The 23,921-nt window shown below is 46.3% G+C and overlaps 1 protein-coding gene across 1 annotated transcript; it reads left to right on the top strand.

Annotated features, from left to right (window-relative positions):
• The first annotated feature begins 10,386 nt into the window (after window positions 1-10,386).
• LOC117660117 (uncharacterized) lies at window positions 10,387-20,054 on the top strand. Its single transcript, XM_060683238.2, has 5 exons — window positions 10,387-12,303; window positions 14,056-14,188; window positions 15,058-18,278; window positions 19,122-19,176; window positions 19,301-20,054. Exons 2-5 carry the CDS (start codon window positions 14,092-14,094, stop codon window positions 19,915-19,917), a joined length of 3,990 nt encoding a protein of 1,329 aa, XP_060539221.2. The 5' UTR covers window positions 10,387-12,303; window positions 14,056-14,091; the 3' UTR covers window positions 19,918-20,054.
• Window positions 20,055-23,921: the final 3,867 nt, after the last annotated feature.

Genomic DNA, 23,921 nt, shown 5'->3' on the forward strand with positions numbered 1-23,921 from the left:
ACGGAAGGGCTATCCAAAATGGAAAAATCCATAGCAACACCAACATTGCAAACCATGCAATCAACATTGACGCTAATTCAAGAAACTATGATGGCTATGCAGGAAAAAATGTCAAACAATCATACTGAATTAAAAACAGATATTCATGCACTGGACCAGAAGATGAACGAGATTCAAGTCTCAATATTTAACAACAAACAAAGGATCCAGAAGGCGGAACTAAGAATAAAACAAAACGAGAAGAAACTAGATACGGTGGACCAGACGTTGATGATGCAAAACAGGGACCTAGAGGATTCGTTAATTCAATTAGAGATGGACAGGGCATCGTTTTACCTACGTTTCCAAAATGTTGTAGAAGACAAAGAGGAGGACCTGGGAGAGAAGATGGCAGAACTGATTGCGGAAGTACTCCAACAAGACAAGCAAGAGATCATTAGAGAGTTGGACGACGTCTACAGAGTACAAACAAATTACGCAAGGAGGAATAGGCTCCCTAGGGAAGTCCACGTTAGGTTCGCGAGAAAAAAAGTGAAAGACATCCTGTACAATATGGCAAGAGAAGAACAAATAACATACAGAGGAAAAGAAGTGATAATCTTAAAACAGGTGCCAAAAAGAGTGAGGGAGGTGAGAAAGGACTATAGATTTTTAGCTGTGCAACTGAATAAAAGGAATATATTATTTAGATGGCTCCTGCCAGAAGGGATGCTAATCACCTGGCAGGGGAGAAAAATAAAAATAGACAGTTTGAGTACAGCGCAAGATTTCCTCGACCAGCAGAGAGGTGCAGAAGAAGAACAAAGCAGCAAAGAGAAAATAGAGGCAACAAATCTAGAAGAGGAAACCTCACACCAATGGAATACCAAGGAAGGAACTGCGGAGGAGAAGAAGATAGAAGAAGAAGCCAAGGGGAAAAAAACAAGACCAGTAAGAGCCGTAAGAACAAATAGGAACTAAGAACCGGACAAGGAAAATAGGAATGAACGATCTGAAACTAATATCAATAAATGTTAACGGATTAAATGACCGTAAAAAGAGGAAGTTAATACTTACAAAATTAGTAAAACAAAATGTAGATATAATTTGCCTATAGGAGGTTCACATAAAAAAGGATGAGGGTAAATGTCTAGAATACACAAAATATGGTAAAACATTCACTTCACTAGCAGAGAAAAAAAGAGGGGGGTAGTAATTTATGTAAAAAAAGGAATTGAAGCAGAACTAAAATACAATGATACAAAGGGTAGAACTCTTATGATTGAAGTTACGAGAGGTAATTCCAAAATGTTATTAGTGGGTATTTATGTTCCAAATAAAAAACAGGGAGAATACTTTAAAAAACTTCACGAGCAATTAGGAAAAATGGAATATAACGAAATTTGTATAATAGGTGATTTTAATGGCATTGTGGATTCGGATAAAGACCATAAAAGTAGTAAAACTAATAAAAATAAAAGGGTAAATCTACCAAGAGCTTTTTTTGACTTAGCTGATGAATTGAATTTAATTGACACATGGCGAACCCTACACCCAAATGATAGGCAGTATACATTTTACTCCAACCTGCAAAAGTCATGGTCGAGAATAGACATGGCATGGGTCACCAGGAAGCTTGGATTAGAAATAGGAACGGCAGAAATCAGCCCAAATACTTGGGCAGATCATAACCCCCTAGAAATAAAGTAGAAGAGCACAAAGAGAAAGGAACAACAGAGATGGAGGTTTAACGCGAAACTATTGAGTGATAAAGAGTGTGTAGAAAAACTGAAAGAAGAAGTAAAGTCCTTTTTTAAAGAAAACGAAAACCAAGGAACATCCCATGCAATAGTATGGGATACAATGAAGGCCTATCTAAGAGGGGTTGTGATATCTTATAATGCATATAAAAACAAAGAAAAAAGAAAATCCCTGGAAGATCTTTTAAACCACTTAGGAGAAGCGGAAAGGAAACTCCAAGAAAACCCTGGAGATAAAGTAGCAAAAGATAATTGGCTGATGTGGAGGCATAAATTGAATATCTTAGATCAAGAGGAGCTAGCACAAAAAATAAAAAGAACAAAACAATATTATTTTGAGAATGCCAACAAGTTGGGCAGGTGGCTGGCCTATAAATTAAAAAAGGAAAATGAAAAAGGGACAATTCAAATATTACAAGACGCTGAGGATAACTTCTTAAATAAAGAAGAAGCTAAATTAGAAAGAGCGAGGGAATACTATGAAGCCCTATACAAAGAAGAGGAGGTCTCAGAAGAAAAAGTAGAGCAATACCTGGTAAACGCTGAGCTTCCACAAATAATGGAGGAAGAGAGGGAAATGCTCAATGGAAAGATAACAATTGAAGAACTTAAAACAGCCCTTTCTAAACTCAAAAATAATAAATCGCCAGGCCCGGGTGGATTCCCAGGGGAAATATATAAAAAATTAGAAGAAACATTACAACCAAAATTAGTGGAAATTTTCAATGAGGCTTTGATGGGTTCAAAAATCCCAGACTCGTGGAGGGAAGTGCATGTCACACTTTTGCCAAAAGAAGGTGCCGACCTAAAACAAATTCAAAACTACAGGCCAATTTCCCTTCTAAACACTGACTACAAATTATTTATAAGCATAATGGCGGAAAGAACCAAAAAAATATTAAACTCCTGGATACACAAAGATCAAAACGGATTCCTCCCGGGGAGGCAAATTAAGGACAATTTGAGAATTGTGTTGGATATTCTAGAATATTATGAAGAACACCCGGAAAAGCAGATGGCCTTAGTCTTTTGGGATGCCCAAAAGGCATTCGATAATTTAAATTGGAATTTCATGACTAAACAAATTAAAATAATGGGATTTGGAACAAAGTTTGAAAAGATGATAAAAACTATTTATGATAATCAAAGGGCGAGTATCTTAGTAAATGGGGACAGGAAAAGAGCATTCCAGATCGGGAAGGGGGTAAGGCAAGGATGCCCCCTATCACCACTATTATTTATTTTGGCCCTAGAAGTCCTGCTACGAAAAATCAGAAATAATGAGGAAATTAAAGGCCTAAAGATTAGGAAAGAGGTTTACAAAATGCAAGCATTTGCGGACGATGTGGCCCTAATATTAGAAGACCCATTAGAATCCGGACAAAAAGTATTAGAGGAATTGGGCAAATACAGAGAGGTGGCAGGCTTCAAATTGAATAAAACTAAAACCAAAATATTAACTAAGAATGTAACCGAGGTGCAGAAGAAAGAGTTAGAAGAAACGTTGGGATTACAGGTTGTCAAAAAAATAAAATATCTAGGAATCTGGATAACCATAAGGTGTTCATCCCTAAAGGAAGATAATTATACCCCGTTAATTTAAAAAATGAAACAAGATCTGGATAGATGGAAGAAAATTAAATTGTCACTTATAGGCAAGATAGCCGCGATTAAGATGAACATCCTCCCCAAAGTCTTATTTTTATATCAAAATATACCAGTGAATTTAGATAAAAAAAATTTTTCTCAGAATTAAACAAAAACATTAGGGAATTTGTATGGGAGGGGAAAAAGCCGAGGATTTCACTTAAAATTTTACAGGGAAAAAGGAATATGGGAGGATTTGGACTCCCTGATTGGGAAACATACTATAGGACAGCCAAGCTAGTATGGATAAGGGAGTGGGCCACTCTGGAAAATAAAAGAATTCTAACCTTAGAAGGCCCCGACTTACAGAGAGGGTATGGGACACAGAGAAGAAAAAGAAAACATATTTCCATAGACATAAAATCAGGGACTCTCTAATACAAACATGGATTGGAATCGGGCAGCGATACTATACTGAAGTCCCAAAATGGCTCTCCCCGATGGAGGCTCTGATTTACCCAAATAGGTGGGGAATGGGGAAAATGTGTAGATACAAAGACATTTTAGATGGAGGAGGAAACCTCAAATCAAATGACGCCCTGAGAGACCAAGGTATAAACCTAGACTGGTGGACCTATCTACAAATAAAATCAAGATACCAGAAAGATAAGGAAGAATATGGTTTAGAACTAGGATACAACGGACTAGATAAAATCTTGATGGGAACGGAAAAAAAAGTTTTGGCTAAATTATATAATTACTTATTAGATGAGGACAGAGCTGAAGACACAGCTAAAAATCAATTGAGAGTATGAGAGAAAAACATTGGACATAGCTTAAATTTTAATGAATGGGAAGAGGCATGGAATAAAAATTACAAATTGACCAGAGCTGTGATGTATAAGGAAAACCAATACAAAATGCTCCACAGGTGGTATCTAACACCTGCTAGATTAGCAAAGATGTTCCCCAATATGCATCCAAACTGCTGGAAATGTGGCTATGGTCAGGGCACCTTCTTTCACATGTGGTGGACATGCCCCGAAGCGAAAAGATATTGGAGCAGAATTCGGAGATGGTTACAAGAAATAATTGGAGAAGATATTGAATTGACACCGGAAATATTTCTCCTGGGAATAGTAAAGAAAGGGGTATGGAAAGAAAAAGATTCACCTAATAATTCACATAACTACAGCTGCTAGACTTGCCTACGCACAATACTGGGAAGAGAAAGCCCTGCCACCAGAAGAACTTATAATTAAGAAAATACTGGAGTGCGCAGAGATGAGTAAACTAACCCATGAAATAAACAATGATGAGAAAACACTGTGTGGGAAAGGTGGTATGAATGGATGAATGATAAAATGATAAAATCAAAGAAGGAGTAAATGGTGTGTTAAATAAACAGCAACAAACAGCATAAGTGACACCAAGTATATACTATGTATATATGTATAAACACTGCATATCCGATGTTAATAGAAATGTTATTTTATGTATGTATATAAAATTCAATAAAGTATTTTTTAAAAAAGAAAAGTTAAGAAAGAAAATATATAGCTATTTATTAAGCCCTTTGTATTTCCATATTTATTTATTTTTTAAATTTGATTTACATGCCGCCCTTCTCCGGAGACTCAGGGCGGCTTAGAGTGCGTTAAGCAATAGCCTTCATCCTTTTGTATATTTTATACAAAGTCAGCTTATTGCCCCCACAATCTGGGTCCTCAATTTACCTACCTTAGAAAGGATGGAAGGCTGAGTCAACCTTGAGCCTTGGCGAGATTCGAACCCTGCAGTAATTGCAGGCAGCTGGCAACTTAAGTGCTACTTTAAAAGCACTTAGTCCACTGCGCCAGCAGGCTCTTGTTATGTGGTGGACCTGCCCCCCGCCCCAAAATGGATGAAAATACATTCAGGGCTAGAGAAAATTATAGAGCAACATATAGACTTAAAGACAGAAATATTCTTGTTAGGCATTTTGCCAGAAAAATATAATAAAGGGAACATATATTTGATGCTGCATGTTTTGACGGCAGCGAGAATTGTGTTTGCCCCACATTGGAAAAATGAGGAAAGTCCTTCAGATGATAATATAATGAAGAAAATATTAGATTGTGCAGAAATGGATAGATTAACATTAAGGATACAGGATGAAGAAGATACAGAATATTTTTTACCTTGGGATTTGTTTTATCACTGGTTAGATAATAAAAGTAGAAATTAGAAGTTGGAAGAATACTATTATATACAAGCAAACAGTATTATTATTACTATTATTATGTATATGTAATGTGACCCAGACAATACACTGTTTATTAAATACCGTATTTTTCGGTGTATAAGATGCACCTTTTTACCCCCAAAAAGGGGGTGAAAATCTGGGTGCGTCTTTTACGCCGAATGTAGCCCCGCCCACCCACTGGCCCCCACCCTTGGGAGGTTGTCGGCCTCTGTGCATCACATTTTCCGGCGTTTTCCTCCCCGATTCTCCAGTGCAATTTGCAGAGCCGCGCACCCTCCTCCTTCTTGGTGGCTAAAGGGGAAGAAGAAAACTCTGGGCATGTTGAGAAAGCACCTTCTGTTGCTGGAAGAAGGTCGAAGTTGGTTCCCCTCCTCCCCTTTCTTTCTTTCTTAAACTGAACTGCCCTGCTTTTCTGACTTGTTGATAAATGATCCTGGGAGAAAGCAGCCGCCGCCGCTGATCCGTTCCAGGTGGTCAAAATGCCAAGTGGCTGGGTGGAGCTGAGACATTTCTCCTTCACACCGCCCCCCCCCCCAGCTGCTCAGTGCAGTTCAGTTTAAGAGAGCAGAGGGGGGGAACCAACCTCGACTGCAGCTGGAGTCCCTCTGGGCATGAAGACCGGTTGGGAGGAGAAGGTGGCTGAGGAGGGAGGAGGGCAGGCACAAGGCGCAAGGATGGGGGGGTGGGGGGAGGAGACTGCAGGAGAAGCAGCCCTTCTCCCCTTCTTCCAGCAACAAGAACGTGTGTGTTCTCAATGTGCCCAGAATTTTCTTCTTCTCCCAGGACCTGCCTGGAAGCAGCTCCAGCAGTTCTGACGGCTGCCTTCATAACTTTCTTTCTTTCTTTCTTTTATTAGATTTATACACCGCCCTACTCCCAAAGGACTCAGGGTGGTGAACAGGCACAGAATAAAATACATAATACAAAAGTTAAAACCATCAATAAAACCAAATTAAATAATTAAAATCCCAATAATTTAAAAACAAATTAAAAATTTCAATTTAAAAAATTTAAAAGAAACAGGGAAGAGGTTAGGCCAGGCCAGCTTGCTGAAATAGTAAGGTCTTAAGAGCACGGCGGAAAGTGCGCAGATCCGGGATCCGCCGTATCTCCAGGGGGAGCTCGTTCCAGATAGTGGGTGCCCCCACAGAGAAGGCCCTCCCCCTGGGGGCCGCCAGCCAACACTGTTTGGCCAATGGCACCCGGAGGAGCCCCTCTTTGTGAGAGCGTACCGGCCGGTGGGAGGCTGTTTGTGGTAGAAGGCGGTCCCGTAAATAACCAGGTCCTAAGCCATGGAGCGCTCTAAAGGTGGTAACCAAAACCTTGAAGCGCACCCGGAAGACCACCGGGAGCCAGTGCAGCTTGTGCAGGAGAGGTGTCACACGGGAGTGCCATGTCGCTCCCTTAACTACCCGCGCGGCCGCACTCTGCGCCAGTTGGAGCCTCCGGGTGCTCCTCAAGGGGAGCTCCCTGTAGAGAGCGTTACAGTAGTCCAGGCGGGAAGTGACGAGGGCATGAGTGACTGTGTGTAGGGAGTCCCGATCCAGAAATGGATGCAACTGATGGATCAGGCGAACCTGATGAAAAATCCTCCCGGTCACGGCCGTCAAATGCTCTTCTAAAGACAGCCGTGAATCCAGGAGGATGCCCAAGTTGCGAGCCCTCTCCGTGGGGGCCAATGATTCACCCCCAATAGTCAGCGATGGCGCCAGCTGACTATATCGGGACATCGGAAACCACAGCCACTCGGTCTTGGATGGGTTGAGCCTGAGCCTGTTCCTCCCCATCCAGATCCGCATGGCCTCCAGACACCGGGACATCACTCCAAGGGCATCGTTGTGCGAGGACTGGAGATCTCCACCCCCTGTAGCAGCAGGCTTCTCCTTAACCTCCTGAGATTTCTGCCCCCATGAAAATCATCCCCCACCCCACCCTACCCAGTCCAGGTAAATAGATAGGATTTGTTTTAAACTGATAAAAAGATCTGTGCTACTCATTATCAAAATCCAAATGGAAGTGAGGACACCGCTGATCCTGATGCTGATAGGCAGAGGCAGAATTCTTTTTTTCTTGTTTTCCTCCCCCAAAATTAAGGTGCGTTTTATAGTCCGGAAAATACAGTACCTACATATGTTAAAGAAAAAATGAATGAATGAATGAATGAATGAATGAATGAATGAATGAATGAATGAATGAATGAATGAATGAATGAATAAAATAAAGATGCCAGCCATGAGAACCAAGGACACTTCAACAGGTGTTTACCAGACTTTCTCAGAACAATACCAGGAGACTCCATTGGACAATGGGAGCTGGTCCAATAGGGGGAGGGAGAACCTGAACTTCAACTATGTGGCTCTGGGTGGGAATTAGCTAGATCTGGTTTTGCCCTCATCTTTGCCAATACGATGAACTCGATAAACTTTTGCATTAAGAGATTGAATCATCTCGACCGTGCTTGCTTTGATTGGTCAGTCAGAACGTTGAGCCCTTCAGTTCTGTGTTCCAATTCAGCCCTCACCACGTGACCTCTGAAGAACCCAAGTATGAGATTCGTGGCCGACTCTCCCTGAGCCAATTCCCCAACTCAACTGGGCCACGCAAGAGAGCAAAGCCCCATACGTGCATGCATAGGACCTAGGCACTGTTAGAATTGTTCATGGATCGAGCCCAATGACTTCAATACACAAGCACGTGTAGTTTCAACAAACATTTATTTACATGACATCTTGTCCTTACAGGTGAGCAGCTGGAAGTGGCTCCGGATCTCCTGGATGGACTTTAAGTACCCATGGGGCGGAGCTAAGGTAAGGAGGGGTCAGTGGGTATAAAGGTCTCTGGGTAGTCCTTGCCCCATGGCATGAGGACGAGGTCAGATATTTATACCTAACAGGCACCGTGTGGAACTACCCCCCTCTGTTTCACCCTGAGACTGTCTTAGTAAATTTCCTCCTTTCTTACAAAAGAGGCTGTCTTTTTTGGGAGGGGGGATCAGGGAAACTGGGAGATTGGTCAACTCAGCATAATTGATTCCACACAATGATGCCCTCACCAGGCAGATGACAAGAGGGAGACTGTCCTGACTTCCTGGAGGAGGGGGACATGGAATGAGGAGAATATACTCGAGGGCTGAGTCGGAATGCAGGGTCTCCCCGAAAACTCTTCACTTTGGGTCCTTCTGGGTGGAAATCAGGCTCCTGCTGGGTCCTTCCCATCTCTTTAGTGTCCCTCAGCTCCACTCCAGATGTTTCTTCTCAGCCTTCCCCTTTGTGGGGTGGGGGCTCCCAAGAACGTCTGCAGTGGGTCTGAAATCCCTCCAGCTCCTCCTTATCTCAGTTTCCTCCCCAGAGACGGAGCCCCAAAGACAGGAAGTGGGGACACAGCCCTGCAGAGAAGGAGGTCAAGGAAGCCATGAAAAAAAATGTTCTCCTTGAAAACTGGGGGTGGGGATGCAGGTAGACTCCCCCCCCACACACACCCTGTGATGCTTGAGAGCCCCAATTCCAGCTGGCTTAATGGCCCTACCAAACCCAGGAAGCAGACCTTCCCTCCTGGGGCCACTCCTCAGCTCTTTTCCAGCCCCCAACCTGGAACCCCAATGGGCCTTGAATCCCCTCTCCAGGTGTGCCCTGGGGATAAGGGCCAAGATGAGGGGGGACCCAGCTCATAACAGAAACCCCCCCATCATCTGACCAGGACTGCAGTAGCACCCACCCCTCTCTATATAGATATAGGGAAAGTTAAAGAGACCTGTGGGGAAAGTAGAGAGGGAGAAGCCTGAGGGAAAGGTAGAGAAATTAACCTGAGAAAGACAGAGACAAATTCATGGTGGATTGGATTTAAATCAAGTCGATTTAAATCACTTGTGTAAAGGCTTAATTTAAATCAATTTAAATCGTAATTTTTAAAGAGCAACTGTCATCTCTGTCCCGCAGAGGCTCCTCCTCTGACTCGCTGTTGACCGACCGACTGTCCCGTTTACTTCAATGGGACGGCTGGGGATGCGACAGGGACCCAACAAGGTGAGGGACGTGGGGGGCAGCAGGTGAGGGGATGCCCGCTTACAGGCGCTGCCAGGATGGATCTGAAAAGACAGGCGCTCTTTCAATGCAAGGACTCGTTCTTGCTGGTAGTGAGAAGCTTTAATATTGATAAATAAACAAATCCTGATATATATAAATATATAATCGTTATATGCAAAACAAAATGGAGCGTGCATAGTTTCTAAAATGCTTAAATGCATAAATGCATGTAAGTGGAAAAATTATAAGCTGTCTGTAAAAACATGTAACAGGAAATAGCTAACACCCCAAAGAGCCAGCTGCAACGGCAAGCAGGGAAGAAAAGAGGCAATAAAGTTGATGCTAAGTAAAAGTTGGTTAAAACGGTGAAGCTTTAAACAGGAAAAGTGGAGGGGGAGGAGATGGGTCTGTGGAGGGGGACAAAAAGGCTGACATGTGCCTTGAGGCACGTCCACTCTGCTTGCTCACCTCATTGCAAATACGTTAATAACATTCTTTGCTACTTTCAAGTTATTGTCTCGGGTAGTTCCATATGCGAATGGGAGCTGTTTATCACAATATTATTATTTGCAAACATGGGGAAATGAAGGTTCCCTATTTATCTTGCAGAGCTTGGATTCCTTGAATGAGTTTAAGGAAAAATGCAGATATTTCGGAATATACAGCCTCCTGCTGCATAATTAAGCTCCATTTCATGCTGAATAAACTAAATTATTCATGTATCTTAAATAGAAAACTATTTTAAATAGATTTTTTTTACCCCAAAAGCATTTTGTTAAAATAAATACGATAGAAATAAAAAATCTGATTTAAATTTTAAAAAATCTGATTTAATTTTTTTAAAAATCAATTTTTTTAAAAAAATCATCGATTTTTATCCACCCTGGAAAATTAGACTGAGGAAAAAATAGAGAAATTAGCCTGAGAAAAAAATAGATAAATTAGCCCGAGGGAAAAATAGATAAATTAGACTGAGAAAAAAATAGATAAATTAGACTGAGGGAAAAATAGATAAATTAGCCTGAGGGAAAAATAGATAAATTAGCCTGAAAAAAAAAATAGATAAATTAGACTGAAGGAAAAATAGAGAAATTAGTCTGAGGGAAAAATAGATAAATTAGACTGAGGGAAAAATAGAGATATTAGCCTGAGAAAAAAATAGATAAATTAGACTGAGGGAAAAATAGAGAAATTAGCCTGAGGGAAAAATAGAGAAATTAGCCTGAAGGGAAAGATAGGGAAAGGAGGAGGAAGGAAAAAGAGAGAGATCGAGAGAAAGGGAGGGAGGCAGGGGAATTAACAAAGGAGAGAAGCAATGGAAGGAGAGACCTGCAAGCAGCAGAAGAAAACACTGAGGGAGAGGAAGGAAGAGCCGACCAGCCATCTGACCACCATCCCACCTCATGACCTGCCTGCTGGGAGGAGACTTCATAAGGGACCGGCTGGAAGGACAAGACAGCAGAGTCCAGCTGGCTGAAGCAACTGGAGCTGCCTGAGCGAGGGACCAGGGTGGACGGGCAGCCATAACAATGGACTGTGGCAGGAGAAGGCTCCTGGATGGGTGGAAAAGAGGGCCAGGGCAACCCGGACTCCAGTGACCCTTTCGGCTGGAAAAGGCTGGAAGCCAAGGCTGGACCGAACATGAGAAAGTCGACTGGAGATGCCTACAAGATGGACACAGCTTCAAGGGCTCCCCGGTGGCACCACCTCAACTTTTGATGAAATCCTGCAGACACTCCTGAAACTCGGTGCAATTTCTTTTTTTCTTTTCATTACATTTTTATTATTTACCTATAACTATATCAAATACAGTGTGATCGACCTGGCATTTCATCCGCCATAAAGACCAAAGTGAAAACAGGTAACGTATATACTACTTGAACATTGCTAGTATTGTACAAATGCTTTTGACCATCATCTTCATCCTAATAAGATGATACATATATAGGATCTCGTTCCAGGTCTGCCTAGCCTAATTTTTTCGTGTTCCAACTCCACCCTCGTGCTTCCACCCATTGAGAGAATCTGTTCCATATACCATAATATTCGGTGTTAGGATATAGGAGAGACACTCCTGATTTCTGACAGCATCATCGAAGTCTGCAAATCCTGGAGAGTCCGAGGTCCACCTCTGGATCCCTCCTCTTAGGCCAACCCTAACCCTAACCATGGGGTGGGGAGTGGGGAGGGTCTCTAACCTTAACAAGAGAAGATAGGGGATGCAGTGGGAGGAAGAACTGCCTCCTTCCAGAAGACCCCAACTCTTCTCCCTCTTGGAAAGGGGGTGCAAATTTCAGGAACACACATTCTGGAGGGAAATCAGCCAAATTCCTTGTGAGTAGAAGCAGCTCTACAGAGCAGGGGGTCCCCAAACTTGGCCACTTTAAGACTTGTGGACTTCAACTCCCAGAATTCTTCAAATAGCATAGCAGGCTCTGGACTGCTGGGAGTTGAAGTCCAGAAATCTTAAAAGTTGTCTAGTCATCTGCACAGAGGAGTGAAGGACCAAGAGAGGTCTTTGCTGCCCTCTGCTGGACGGTTGTGGAACTCATTTCTCAAACACATTTTCCCGTTTGTTTGTTTTTTCCCTGCTCCATCCACTTTCGTTTCCTGAGCGCCCTGAAGACGAAGCAGAAGACTTCCCTTGGAAGAGATCCAGCAGAGAAGCAGATCCTCCTGCCGGTGGGGATTCCCGATTCCCTCCAACCAGGTGAGACCCCCTCCCCAACTGGCATTGGGTGGGGCATGGGAGGGGAGCGGGGCGAGCGCAGGGCTCCTCCTGGGCATCGGTGGAGGGCAAGTCAAGAAGAAGCGAGTCCTGGTCTCGGGCAGAGGCTGATGGGTGGGGGGGGGGACGGCGGAGACCCATCTCGGGAAAGGCGATCCTCAGAGGGGGATCCGGGGAGCAGCGGAGACACTCGGGGTCCCCTCTTCCTTCTTAGGCAAGGCAGCCGGAGGAGGGAGGGGAAAGCAGGCAACGGAGCCACAAGTCTGGCACAGAAGCAGCACCTGTGTTGTTGGGGGGGGGGATTCCAGGTAATTTGGGGAGGGGGGATTGCTCCTTTTCTGAAGGCTGCTGAGTTCTCTCCGGGCAGCCAGAGAAAGAAAGAGCCGCAATTGAGGGTGGCAGGGAGGGTCCCCTTCGTCCCCCTCCCCCTCAATGGCAGCTCTCTCCCCTCCCGGGAGCTTTTCCATGGAGGTGCCAAATTCTGGCTCTCCCGGGGTGCGGGTGGGGATCAGGCTTGGTCTTCTATTCCAATCTCCTGCTCGTCCATTTCCAACAACTGCCTCTCCAACCTCTTCTTCAAAAGCCTCCAGTGTTGGAGCCCCCACAACTTCCAGTGGCCGCCTGTTCCACTGTCCTCCCTGTTAGGAAGTTTCCCCTTCATTCCAGGCTGCTTCTCTTGATGAGTTTCCATCCCTTGTTTCTTGTCCTGCCTTCTTCTGCTTTTGGAAAATAGGTGGAAACCCCCCCCTTCTTTGGGGCAGCCCCTCAAATACTGAAATGCTGCTGTCATGTCACCCCCAGTCCTTCTTTTCTCCAGACTGGCCAAAGCCAATTCCTGCAACCATTCTTCATAAGTTTTCGTCTCCAGCCCTTCAATCGTCTTAGTTGCTCTTCTTTGCACTTTTTCCAAAATAGTTTCGATTTCCCTTCTTGTAAAGCCCTCCCTTTATCTCCCTGCAGCTCCCTCACCCTATTGTGTATTGTGTATGGCAGAGTGGCATCTCATCTGTCAAGGATATCTGGTGTGGCAGGATGGCAGTCCTAATGTGTTTCGCCTCTCATCCAGTTCGGAACTAAAGAAGCTGCTTGATCAGAATCGAAATGTCTTCAAGGATGTGGCCAGGGGGCGTGGCCAGCTCAACGTCACTCATCGAGGCTCCATTTTTGGCCGTGGTGGTCTCTTGCAAACCTCTCCAGCAAACATGGAGCTCCATTTTCGCTGTCAGAGGGCTGCAGGAGGCCATTGCAGCTGAAAATGAAGCCTTGGAGGGCCGTGTGGGGCCCCAAGCTCTGTTTTTGCTGGCAGAGGCACCGTGGGCTGGTCCTTTACTGTTTCCAGGGTGGCCCTGTGGGCCAGATCTAAGCACCCCGTGACTTTGCCACCCGTGATCTAAAGGGAAAAGGGGCCCTGTCTGCTTTGGGATTGTGGACCTCAAAGCTCCCCAATAAGTCTAGGGAGATTCTTCAGTGACACAAAAATGCCTGTCCAGAGGGATCCCACCTTTGATGGAGAAGTTGCCAATGTTGGCCTCCAGGAGGCTTCAGCACTGCCACCAGCCGTGCCCTGAGACTGCTGCTCCTGCCCCACTGCTCTGGGCAGAGACCCTTCCTTAGCCACCCCAGAAATCGGACCAACATCAGTTGGTAGAATGTGGCATGTGCCCACATCCTGCATCCCCTAGGAGAGTCATCGGTCAGTCTCGGCGTCCCCCAGATGGTTCCTCTCTCTTGCAGGGCACCAGAAGTGTCAACAACCCACAAGAACCAAGCATGGCCCTGGCAGAGGACGCCATCGAGATTCCAGCCCTGGGCCGTCCCTTCCAGCTGGGGATGCTTTACGACTGCCGCAAGGATGCCCTCATCCCAGGTAAGAGCCGGAGGAGAGGCTGAGGGGTGGCAGGAAACCTGGGAGGGAGGGAGACGGGCTTAGCCATCAATGCACAAGCTTAGCCCAGGAACACTTGAGAGCTGGCATCCTAAACACGCGGCCTGCTAGTACCAGTTAGTGTCAACCCTGAAGCTGACTTGACAGAGGCCATTTTGAGACTTCGGTGCTGACACACTGGAGCTAAGGAATAGGGAGAGGGGAATAAAGATCTTGGGGTAAGTGTATTCAAAACAAAATACTTTCTTTTGGGAACCAAGGACATTCCTGCCGGTGTTCAGAAGGAGGGGACTGAGATCACTTAGCAACTAGAATGTGTCCTGATTGGACCATGTGACTGATTGTTTTGGGAAAGTGACAAAACTTCTACTTTTAAAGTTTATAAGGGGTTTTCACCACCTGTGCCAGTATGACATATCCAATAAACTTATTCTTTGAGGGATCTACCTGCCTCAGAGGTTTGTTTGTGATGGGTAGGTTGGTTGGAACCCTGATAGCTAGCTGAGTAGGGTCTTCTGCCTGGGAATGTGCATCCAGCCCTTGGCCTACCACGCAGCAGGGCTGTCCCTGTGTACCAAACATGGCGGGGGGGGGGGGTTGTTCCAAAGCTAACTCACTGAAATGCTGTGGAAATTGACAAAACCTCTACTTAGTCAAAAGCCTTTGGGGGTTTTTCAGTATTTTGCAAAACAGGCAAGAGGTTCCTGAAGTGTTTGCTGGATAGATGAGGTTCTCCTCTGGGAGAAATGAAGACCCCTTGTCTGAGTTCTCTGGGGCTTCTCTATCCAGCTGCAAGTCTTTTGGAAGTCAGGTTTCACATTTATCTTCATGTCGTCTCCTGTTCTATGCAGGGTTCACCCTTTGGGATTACAGCTATCTTCAGAAGGACCTGAACATAAACCTTCAGCCCAAGACAAAATCAGAAATCATTTCTTCGGACAGCATTGATGACAAGGCCTTTGCCCTGGACATCTCAGCTTCCCTCAAGGCCAGTTTCATTGCGGGGCTGATTAAAGTGGGAGGGTCAGCAGAGTATCTTCATGACAAAAAGAAGTCCAAGAAACAGGCCAGAGTCACCGTTCAGTACAAAACCACCACCAGGTATGAACAGCTGACAATGAACTACCTAGGAAGGCAGAATGTCTCTTACCCAGCTGTCTTTGAGCATGGCACAGCCACCCATGTGGTCACCGCCATCCTCTATGGAGCCCAGGCCTTCTTTGTCTTTGACCGAGAAGTTTCTTCAAAGGAGATGGTAAAAAATATAGAGGGAAACCTCCAGGCTACACTCACGAAGGAAATATCTATTGGAGGAGAAGCAGAGGACCAACTGACTGAGGAGGAGAAAGAGAATGCTCTGAAGTTCAGGTGCAAATTCCATGGAGACTTTTCTTTGGAGAGAAATCCAGTCACTTTCCAAGATGCCATGAAAGTTTATGAATCTCTACCAAAAATATTAAGAGAACGTGGGCAGAAGATTGTGCCTGTGCAGGTCTGGCTCTACCCACTGAGCAAGCTGGACCCCAGAGCAGCTAAACTGGTCCGTGAGATCAGCCTAGCATTGATCTTTGATGCTGAAAAGATCTTGGAGGAACTCAACGAAATTGAGATGCAAATCAACGATCTAGCCAAGAATCCCATTGCTGAGACCTTCCCTGAGATCCAGAGGAAGATCCAACTGTTCAAGGATCTGTGCAAGCAACACAGGCAGACTTTCCAGAAAAAGCTGGCCAGAGAGTTGCCTTCCATCCGGGGAGGAGGGCAGGAGGAAGGGACCCTGCTAGACATCTTGACATCTGTCAATCAGTCGCCCTTCAACAGCCAAAAACTCTTTGAATTTCTGGACACCAAGGAAAGAGAAATTAACTTTATCAAATCTTATCTGACTATTCTCAATAATATAGAAGTTATCTCATCTCAGAACAATCTGGAAGAAATAGTTCTTGACCTCCAGAATGTATATGTGGTCTCCTTTACATTCACTTCTTTACATAAAGAGGAACAATTTCTCTTGAGATTACAGGATTGGCTTCAGGAGCAATTCTTGAAAGAATTAGGTAACTTGACAACGTTTTTTCTCCCGCAGGAGGAAGACACGGCCTGGTTTGAGGACAAGGAGTGGACTCGCAGTGCTCGCCAAGCTGCCAAATCCATCAAAGACTTTTTCAGTATCAATCAATCCAATGAGGAAGTCCACTTTGTCGTGGCCTCTCTCCCAGATCTGGACACACCAGGGCCTACCATGTATCTTTATGAAGAGGGCGAGCTGGTCAGCAAGAATTTTGAGTTGCCCTCAAAACCTCTCCCTTTCCTGATCAGTGAACTAAGACATGACAGCATTCAACTGAAGTTTCAGCCAGCTGAATATGGGAGGGCTACAATCTCCAGTTATCTGGTAGAGTACAAGGTTGCAGGAGAAGAAACCTGGAAGACCGTGAGGACAGAGGATGCTGGGGAGATATTCCTGCTGAAAGATCTACCTCCAAACACAGAGTACCAGTTCCAGTATGCTGCTTGTTGCAAGGTAGGCCATGGTAGAACCAGTGACCTGAGCCCATCCATAAAGACCCTTCCCATCAGCCCTCCTAAGGAATTAAGAATGGTCACTGCGGCATCTTCTGTCATCTCTGTGGCCTGGATAAGTCCCAGCATCATTGCCTCAGGAGTTGTGGTCAAGGAGTACAAGGTGGAGTACAGAATGGTGAAGGCTGGAATTGGGAGTGTCCAGTGGACTGAAAAAAGGACTGGGAGTAAAACAGAGGTTTATTCCATTGAAGGTCTGAAGCCCCAGACGGCGTATAGAATACGGGTGTCAGCCATGTGTGATAATGGAGTTCTGGGTGTCCCCAGTGAGGAGTTGGAGGTCTCCACATCACTGGAGGGAGAAAGTGCAGACAATGTAGCCACCCAGTTCCTTCAGAAAAGCTCCCTGGTGGAGGACACACAGCCACTAGTTTTCGCCCTTCCTCTGGAGGAAGTCCCCTCAGATGCCTCCACCTTCTCTCTGATGTACCATTTTGGAAAGGAGAACCTGGAAGTGCCCAACAAAGTCATCCTGGTGATGGGAGAAACAGGGTGTGGGAAAACTACTCTGATCAATGGGATGATGAATTACATCCTGGGTGTCCAGTGGGAAGATAATTTCAGATTCAAACTCATTCATGAAACCACTCAGAGGAGAGAAGCTGGAAGGAGGACATCTGAAGTTACAGCCTACGTGGTGAACCATCAGAAGGGTTTCCAAATTCCCTATTCTCTCACAATCATTGACACTCCAGTATTTGGAGGCACAAGTGGTGCAGAGCAAGACAAACTGGTGGAGAAGCAGCTCCTGGAGTTTTTCTCCACCCCAGGGGGCACTGACCACGTGGATGCCATCTGCTTGGTGGCCCAGGCCTTCCTTGCCCATTCAACTCACACCCAGAAATGCATCTTTGATTCCATGCTCTCCGTGTTGGGAAAAGACCTGAAGGAAAACGTCCAACTTCTGATCACCTTTGCAGATTGGGGAACCCCACCTGTCCTGGAGGCCCTCAAGGAGACTGACCTGCCTTGTGCTCAGGACGAGTCGGGAATCCCTCTGCACTTCAGATTTAACAATTCAGCCCTCTTTGCTCCCCGAAAATATGGAGGAAGCCCTAATGCTGCTGCTGAAATGTTATGGAAAATGAGCATCGAGAACATGAAGGATTTCTTTGACTCATTAAAGATGATGGAAACCAAAAGTTTAACCTTGACCATGGAGGTCCTCAAGGAATGTCAGGAGCTGGAAGCTGCTCTTAGAAGTCCTCCCCCTCCTAAGGTTGAGCAAGTGCACCCAAATAGTTTCCAGATCAGTATTGATCCGGTAGCCATCGGGAAGGCTTCGGTCTCCAGGTACCAGGTGGAATATCGGATTGCAGGAGACAATTGGAAAAGTCTCAATACTGAAGGCCCAAAGGATCAATTCACCCTGGAAGATGTCCACCTAAACCTTCAGTACCAATTCCGATGTGCAGCTGTGACTCCGGGAGGGCTCAGTCAATGGAGTGAGGCGATCACTTGCATCTGTCCTACGGGGAGGCCTGCTGAGGTAACTTGAGGGGGGGAGGAGGAGGGGGAGAGGGAGGAGGAGGGGGAGGGGGAGGAGGAAGAGGAAGAGAATTAGAATAGCCTGATATTAGTTGTGGGTGCTTCATCTCTGGAGATTTTTAAGAAAGGACTGGGCAGCCACTTGTCTGAAATGATATAGGGCCTCCTGCTTGAGTAGGGTTGGCTGAGAAGACCCCAAAGTCCTCCACCTTCCACTCAGGAAGGAGAGCCATGGGGCAGAGGAAGTTCCCAAGGGGCAGAATTGAGTGATGGTGGGGGAGGGCACAGGTGCAAACCAGCATTCTCAGCAGAGGCTTCTTGCCCAGATTAGAGAGGATGTAGGAAAGAGCCCTCACTGAAGGAGCCTCCCACCCCCCAGAAAGGATTCAATTCAGACCACCTTGGAGGAGCAGGTGGGAGGCCAAGGAGGAGGCTGGGGTGGCCAGGAGGGAACTTGGGGGAAGATGATCTGGGGGGACCCTTGGAGACAATGTGGAGGTGCGGCAGGAGCAGCTGAAGCCCCAGAGAACAGGTATCTTTGAGCACGGAGTCAGCTGTGGGGAGCTGACAGCCACTTCGGACATCAACCCCCGCCTCCCGCCCCCCGTTCCTGAAACCCCCAAAGTGCAGAGTCCCAAGAATGGAAGGGCTGCATAAAAAGGGGGGTGGCATGGGGGGAAGGATCAGATGGGTCTGCATCAAGGGCTGTGAGGAGGGGGTGGCTCATTTTTACCCCCCTCCCCGCCTCCAATCCTCCCTGTGTCTTCTGCAGTAGGAGAGATCCTGGCAACCGCCCCGCAAGGCAGCCTCTCCTTTGGCTGACTCTGTTTCTCTTTTCACCCAGAAATCCCGGCTTTTGTGCTGTGCGACTGGTCTGGAAACGGCTGGAAGCATCCCAGGTAAAGTCTTGGTCCCTGGGGGGTGGGGGGGTGGAGGGGGTGGGAGCAACTGTCCTGGGTGGAGGGACAGGCTTTACACTACTGACCAATCCCCTTTTTCTCTCCTCTCCCCTTTGGGTTGCAGGGCCTGAACGGAGGATCGTTCTGGTGGGCAGAAGCGGAAGTGGGATAAGTGCCACGGGAAACACAATCCTGGGAAGGAAAGTCTTGCAGTCTGAGTGGTCATTTCAGTCAGTAACAGAAGCATGCCAAAAGGAGGAGGCGCAGCTGAAGGGCAGGAAGGTTGTGGTTGTTGATACGCCTGGCTTTTCCTCTTCCCATCGGCCAGACAAGGCTATTGCTGAAGAAGTGAGAAAGTGCATGAAGTTTTGCTCCCCGGGTCCCCACGTCATTCTGCACGTGATCCATCCTTCCCATTCCTTCCAGTGGGAGACGGGTGTGGCCCAGCAGATCAAAGAGGTTTTTGGCCTGAAAGCCAAGGATTACATGATCCTCTTGTTCACCCGCAAAGATGACCTGGAAAGTGAATCTCTAGGAAGTTTTATATCTGTCCAAGGGGAAAAATATATTGCTGAATGTGGGAACCGGAAGTTGGCTTTCAACAACAAAGCCGAAGGGGAAGAACGAGAGGCTCAGGTGGCCGAACTGATGGCCATGATTGATGATCTGGTGGAAATGAACAAATATGCTCCTTGCTACAGAGAAGACATGATGAACGTCAACAAAAGACACAACTTCTGATTGTTTCCTTTTGCATCAGAGACCAGGAAGTCCCTCTGCCTGGTCATCTGCTCCCAAGGTGGCATCTCTGCCCAAGGCCCCTGTCAAGTTTTTGCTGTTGCGATACAATGTACTTGATAAAGTTTTGCATGAAGAGATTGGATCGTCTCGACCGTGTTTGCTTTGGTTGGGTTCGTCAGTCGTAACATTGAACCCTTCTGTTCTGTGTTCTAATCCAGCCCCCACCATGTGACCTCTGAAGAACCCCGTCAGAGATTCATGGCCTAGTCTCCCTGAGCCAGTTCCTCCTCTTAGAGAACCTGGTTTCTCCCCTCAGATGAGGAGACTTCAAGCGCATGAGAAAATCCATTCCCCTCACCCCCACCCCCACCCCAGTATCAACTGGCCCCATAGCCTCATCCTCTCCCATCCGGGACCCCGTCCCTTCAGAAGCACAGACTCTATGGGGCTTCCCCATCTGTCAATCCTTTGAGGTACATCAGGCTGGGAAGCCACCAACCCCAGAAATATTAGAGTTCAACTTTACCCTAACCCTAACCCTAACCCTAACTTTATGGGTATAAGTTATACTAGCAGAAATCTTGAAAGCATCTCCCTTCGCTCCTTCTGACACCAAAGAGCATCAAGGCAGGACAACCCTGAAGTTCTTTCTCACCCTTAACTGTTTCCCTGGGGTGAATTCGTGTTTCCTTAACAGCTGCCACATATTATCCGCAAGGCTGTTTCTGTACTGCTCTACACCACCTTCCGTTGGCCAACGTGGACTCATTAGAGAGAACATTTCTCTTTCAACCAAAGAACTTCTAGTTAAATCTCCATTCTTAGAAAAGAGTCTGTGTCTTTTGGGGGGCACCAGGGAGACCGGCAAGCTTGATCCACTCAGCATAATTGATTCCACACAATGATGCCCTCACCAGGCAGAAGAGAAGGGGGAGACTGTCCTGACTTCCTGGAGGAGGGGGACATGGAATGAGGAGAATATACTCGAGGGCTGAGTCGGAATGCAGGGTCTCCCCGAAAACTCTTCACTTTGGGTCCTTCTGGGTGGAAATCAGGCTCCTGCTGGGTCCTTCCCATCTCTTTAGTGTCCCTCAGCTCCACTCCAGGTGTTTCTTCTCAGCCTTCCCCTTTGTGGGGTGGGGGCTCCCAAGAACATCTGCAGTGGGTCTGAAATCCCTCCAGCTCCTCCTTATCTCAGTTTCCTTCCCAGAGACGGAGCCCCCCAAAGGGAAGGGGGGGACACAGCCCTGCAGAGAAGGAGGTCAAGGAAGCCATGAAAAAAAATATGTTCTCCTTGAGGACTGGGGGTGGGGATGCAAATGATTGACAGGTAGGAACCCCCCCCCCCCCGGTGATGCTTGAAAGCCCCAATTCTATCTGGCTGAAAGGCCCAACCAAACCCTGGAAGCAGACCTTCCCTCCTGGGGCCACTCCTCAGCTCTTTTTGGAAAGGAAGAGAGGGAGGCCTGAGACAGAAAACCCAGGGGGCGTAGTTAATACTAACAGCTGTATAACATACTCAAGGTAAAGAAATCTCGCCTTTGAAATTGTATCTGTGTAGGAAAGGGGGGGGTATGTTTTTTCCCCTTTTCTGTTGAACCTTTTTCCCCCCCCCTGCTTATCCCTTCTGCCTGAGAAGAAAGGGGCACAGTGGCATCCCATCTCTCCCTCTCCCCACCCTCTCTGTCTCTCCTCCAATCTATCGCACACTCTCACACACACACACTCTCTCACATACACTCACTCACATACACACACTCTCTGTCTCTCCTCCAATCTCTGTCTCTTACACACACACTCTCTCTCATCCAATCTCTCTCACACATATACTCTCACACACACACTCACAGACACACACACACACACACTCTGTCTCTCATCCAATCTCACATACACACACTCTCTGTGTCTCATCCAATCTCTGTCTCTTACACACACACTCTCTCATACAATCACTCACACACACACACACACACTCTGTCTCTCATCCAATCTCACATACACACACTCTCTGTCTCTCCTCCAATCTCTGTCTCTTACACACACACTCTCATCCAATCTCTCTCACACATATACTCTCACACACACACTCACAGACACACACACACACACACTCTGTCTCTCATCCAATCTCACATACACACACTCTCTCACATACACTCACTCACATACACACACTCTCTGTCTCTCCTCCAATCTCTCTCACACATATACTCTCACACACACACTCTCACAGACACACACACACACACTCTGTCTCTCATCCAATCTCACATACACACACTCTCTGTGTCTCTCTCATCCAATCTCTGTCTCTTACACACACACTCTCTCACATACAATCACTCACACACACACACATACACTCTGTCTCTCTCATCCAATCTCTCTCTCTCTCTCACACATACTCTCACACAGACACACACACACACATTCACTCTCTGCCTCTCATCCAATCTCACACACACACACACACACACACACACTCTCTCTCACATACAATCACTCACACACACACACATACACTCTGTCTCTCTCATCCAATCTCTCTCTCACACACACACACACACTCACTCTCTCTCTCTCTCTCTCATCCAATCTCTCTCTCTCTCATACACACACTTTACAAGGCAGAGCAATGAGCAATAGCCAGAAACTAATCAATCTAGAACTAAGGAAGATCTCCCGATGGGGAGACTGATTAATCAATGGGATTAATTAGTCTCCAGGAGCTGTGGGTGCTTCTTCATTACTGGAGGTTTCTAAGAGGAAATTGAACAACATTTGTTTTTCCCCAGAAGGGGATTGGCCCAAAAGACCTTTAAGGTCCCACTCCGAGATTCTGTTCTTGGCATCCTCGTGTGCGAGTGTGTAAACTTTCCAGTGATTTGCCTTTGCCTTTTACTTTGGGTTTATCCTAATTAACGCGTTGGAGGGCGTCCTTGTCAAAGGATCAATCCTATGAAATGTGTTTTTGGAACTCCTGGCTGCTGCCAAGAGATGATGAACTGCTGGACACTCAATTTGTTTTCCTTTTCCTTGGAGTCAAGGGGGGGGGGGAACCCTCTACAGGGAACCAATTCGGTCTCGTGTTTATGGCCACAGGCTGCAAAGCTGGCGAATTGTGACTTCAGATCCTGCTTTGGGCATGAGGGCCGGCTGAGTGATTTTAGGCTAGTTATTTTCCCCCTCAACCCTAGGAGGGAGGCATTGGGAAACCCTGTCTGTATCTGTTGCCAGAGAAAAAGCCGTTGGCCCCACCTAGGCAGTTGCTTGCAACATGCCTTCCGTAGCATAGGTTACAACAGGGGAGAAGCCCCACATTTAATTTATTTCAGGAAAACGTCATGGCAATTTTTCCTCCTGTTCTCTGCTTTGAAGGCTGTTCTAGGCCCCTACAAGGCAACAGTTTTGTATGGGGAAAGGGGGAGGCCGTCTTTTCCCTCCACGGCTCTCCTCCAGCTTTCTTGCTAGGCTGCCCCCAAGAGTGACTTATACGTCATCTGCCTGAGTCGACTGGCAGTCCAGGCATGGCTCACTGCTGGTCAGTGACCCCCTGTGCTTTATTTCTTCAAATCCTGAAATGCGTCACGTTTCTTGAGTTACATTTCCCCCCCTTAACATGGCATCAAATCAGGGTGAAAGGGGAGAAGGGGAGGAGAAAGTAACATTTGACAATCTTTGATAGAGCCTCCATGAACAAGTATAGTCTATCTGACACAGGACCAACAATCAATCAATCTACCTTCCTTCCTTCCTTCCTTCCTTCCTTCCATCTTTTCTTTTCTTTTTTCTTTTCTTTCTTTCTTCATCCTTTAGCTGTGGAAGCAATCCAGAAAATGATGACTGTATTCGCTGTGTAAGACGTACCAACATTTCCACTCTCTTTTTTGGGGGGGGGGGTAGTGCGTCTTATAGTCCAAAAAGTACGGAATGTCCAGTATTTCGCTGGTCTACTAATTTAGTCACTATGTTGAAGAATGAAATAAGGTTGGTTTGGCATG

The sequence above is a fragment of the Pantherophis guttatus genome, chromosome 4, assembly GCF_059756535.1.
Source record: "Pantherophis guttatus breed Tessera chromosome 4, ASM5975653v1, whole genome shotgun sequence".
Taxonomy (NCBI): domain Eukaryota; kingdom Metazoa; phylum Chordata; class Lepidosauria; order Squamata; family Colubridae; genus Pantherophis; species Pantherophis guttatus.

Excerpts from the sequence above, each read along its gene's own strand:
- LOC117660117 (XM_060683238.2), top strand. The coding sequence starts at position 14,092 with ATGGCCCTGGCAGAGGACGCCATCGAGATTCCAGCCCTGGGCCGTCCC. Across the intron at positions 14,189-15,057 it reads CAAGGATGCCCTCATCCCAG|GGTTCACCCTTTGGGATTAC; the intron begins GTAAGAGCCGGA and ends TGTTCTATGCAG. Across the intron at positions 19,177-19,300 it reads AACGGCTGGAAGCATCCCAG|GGCCTGAACGGAGGATCGTT; the intron begins GTAAAGTCTTGG and ends TTTGGGTTGCAG.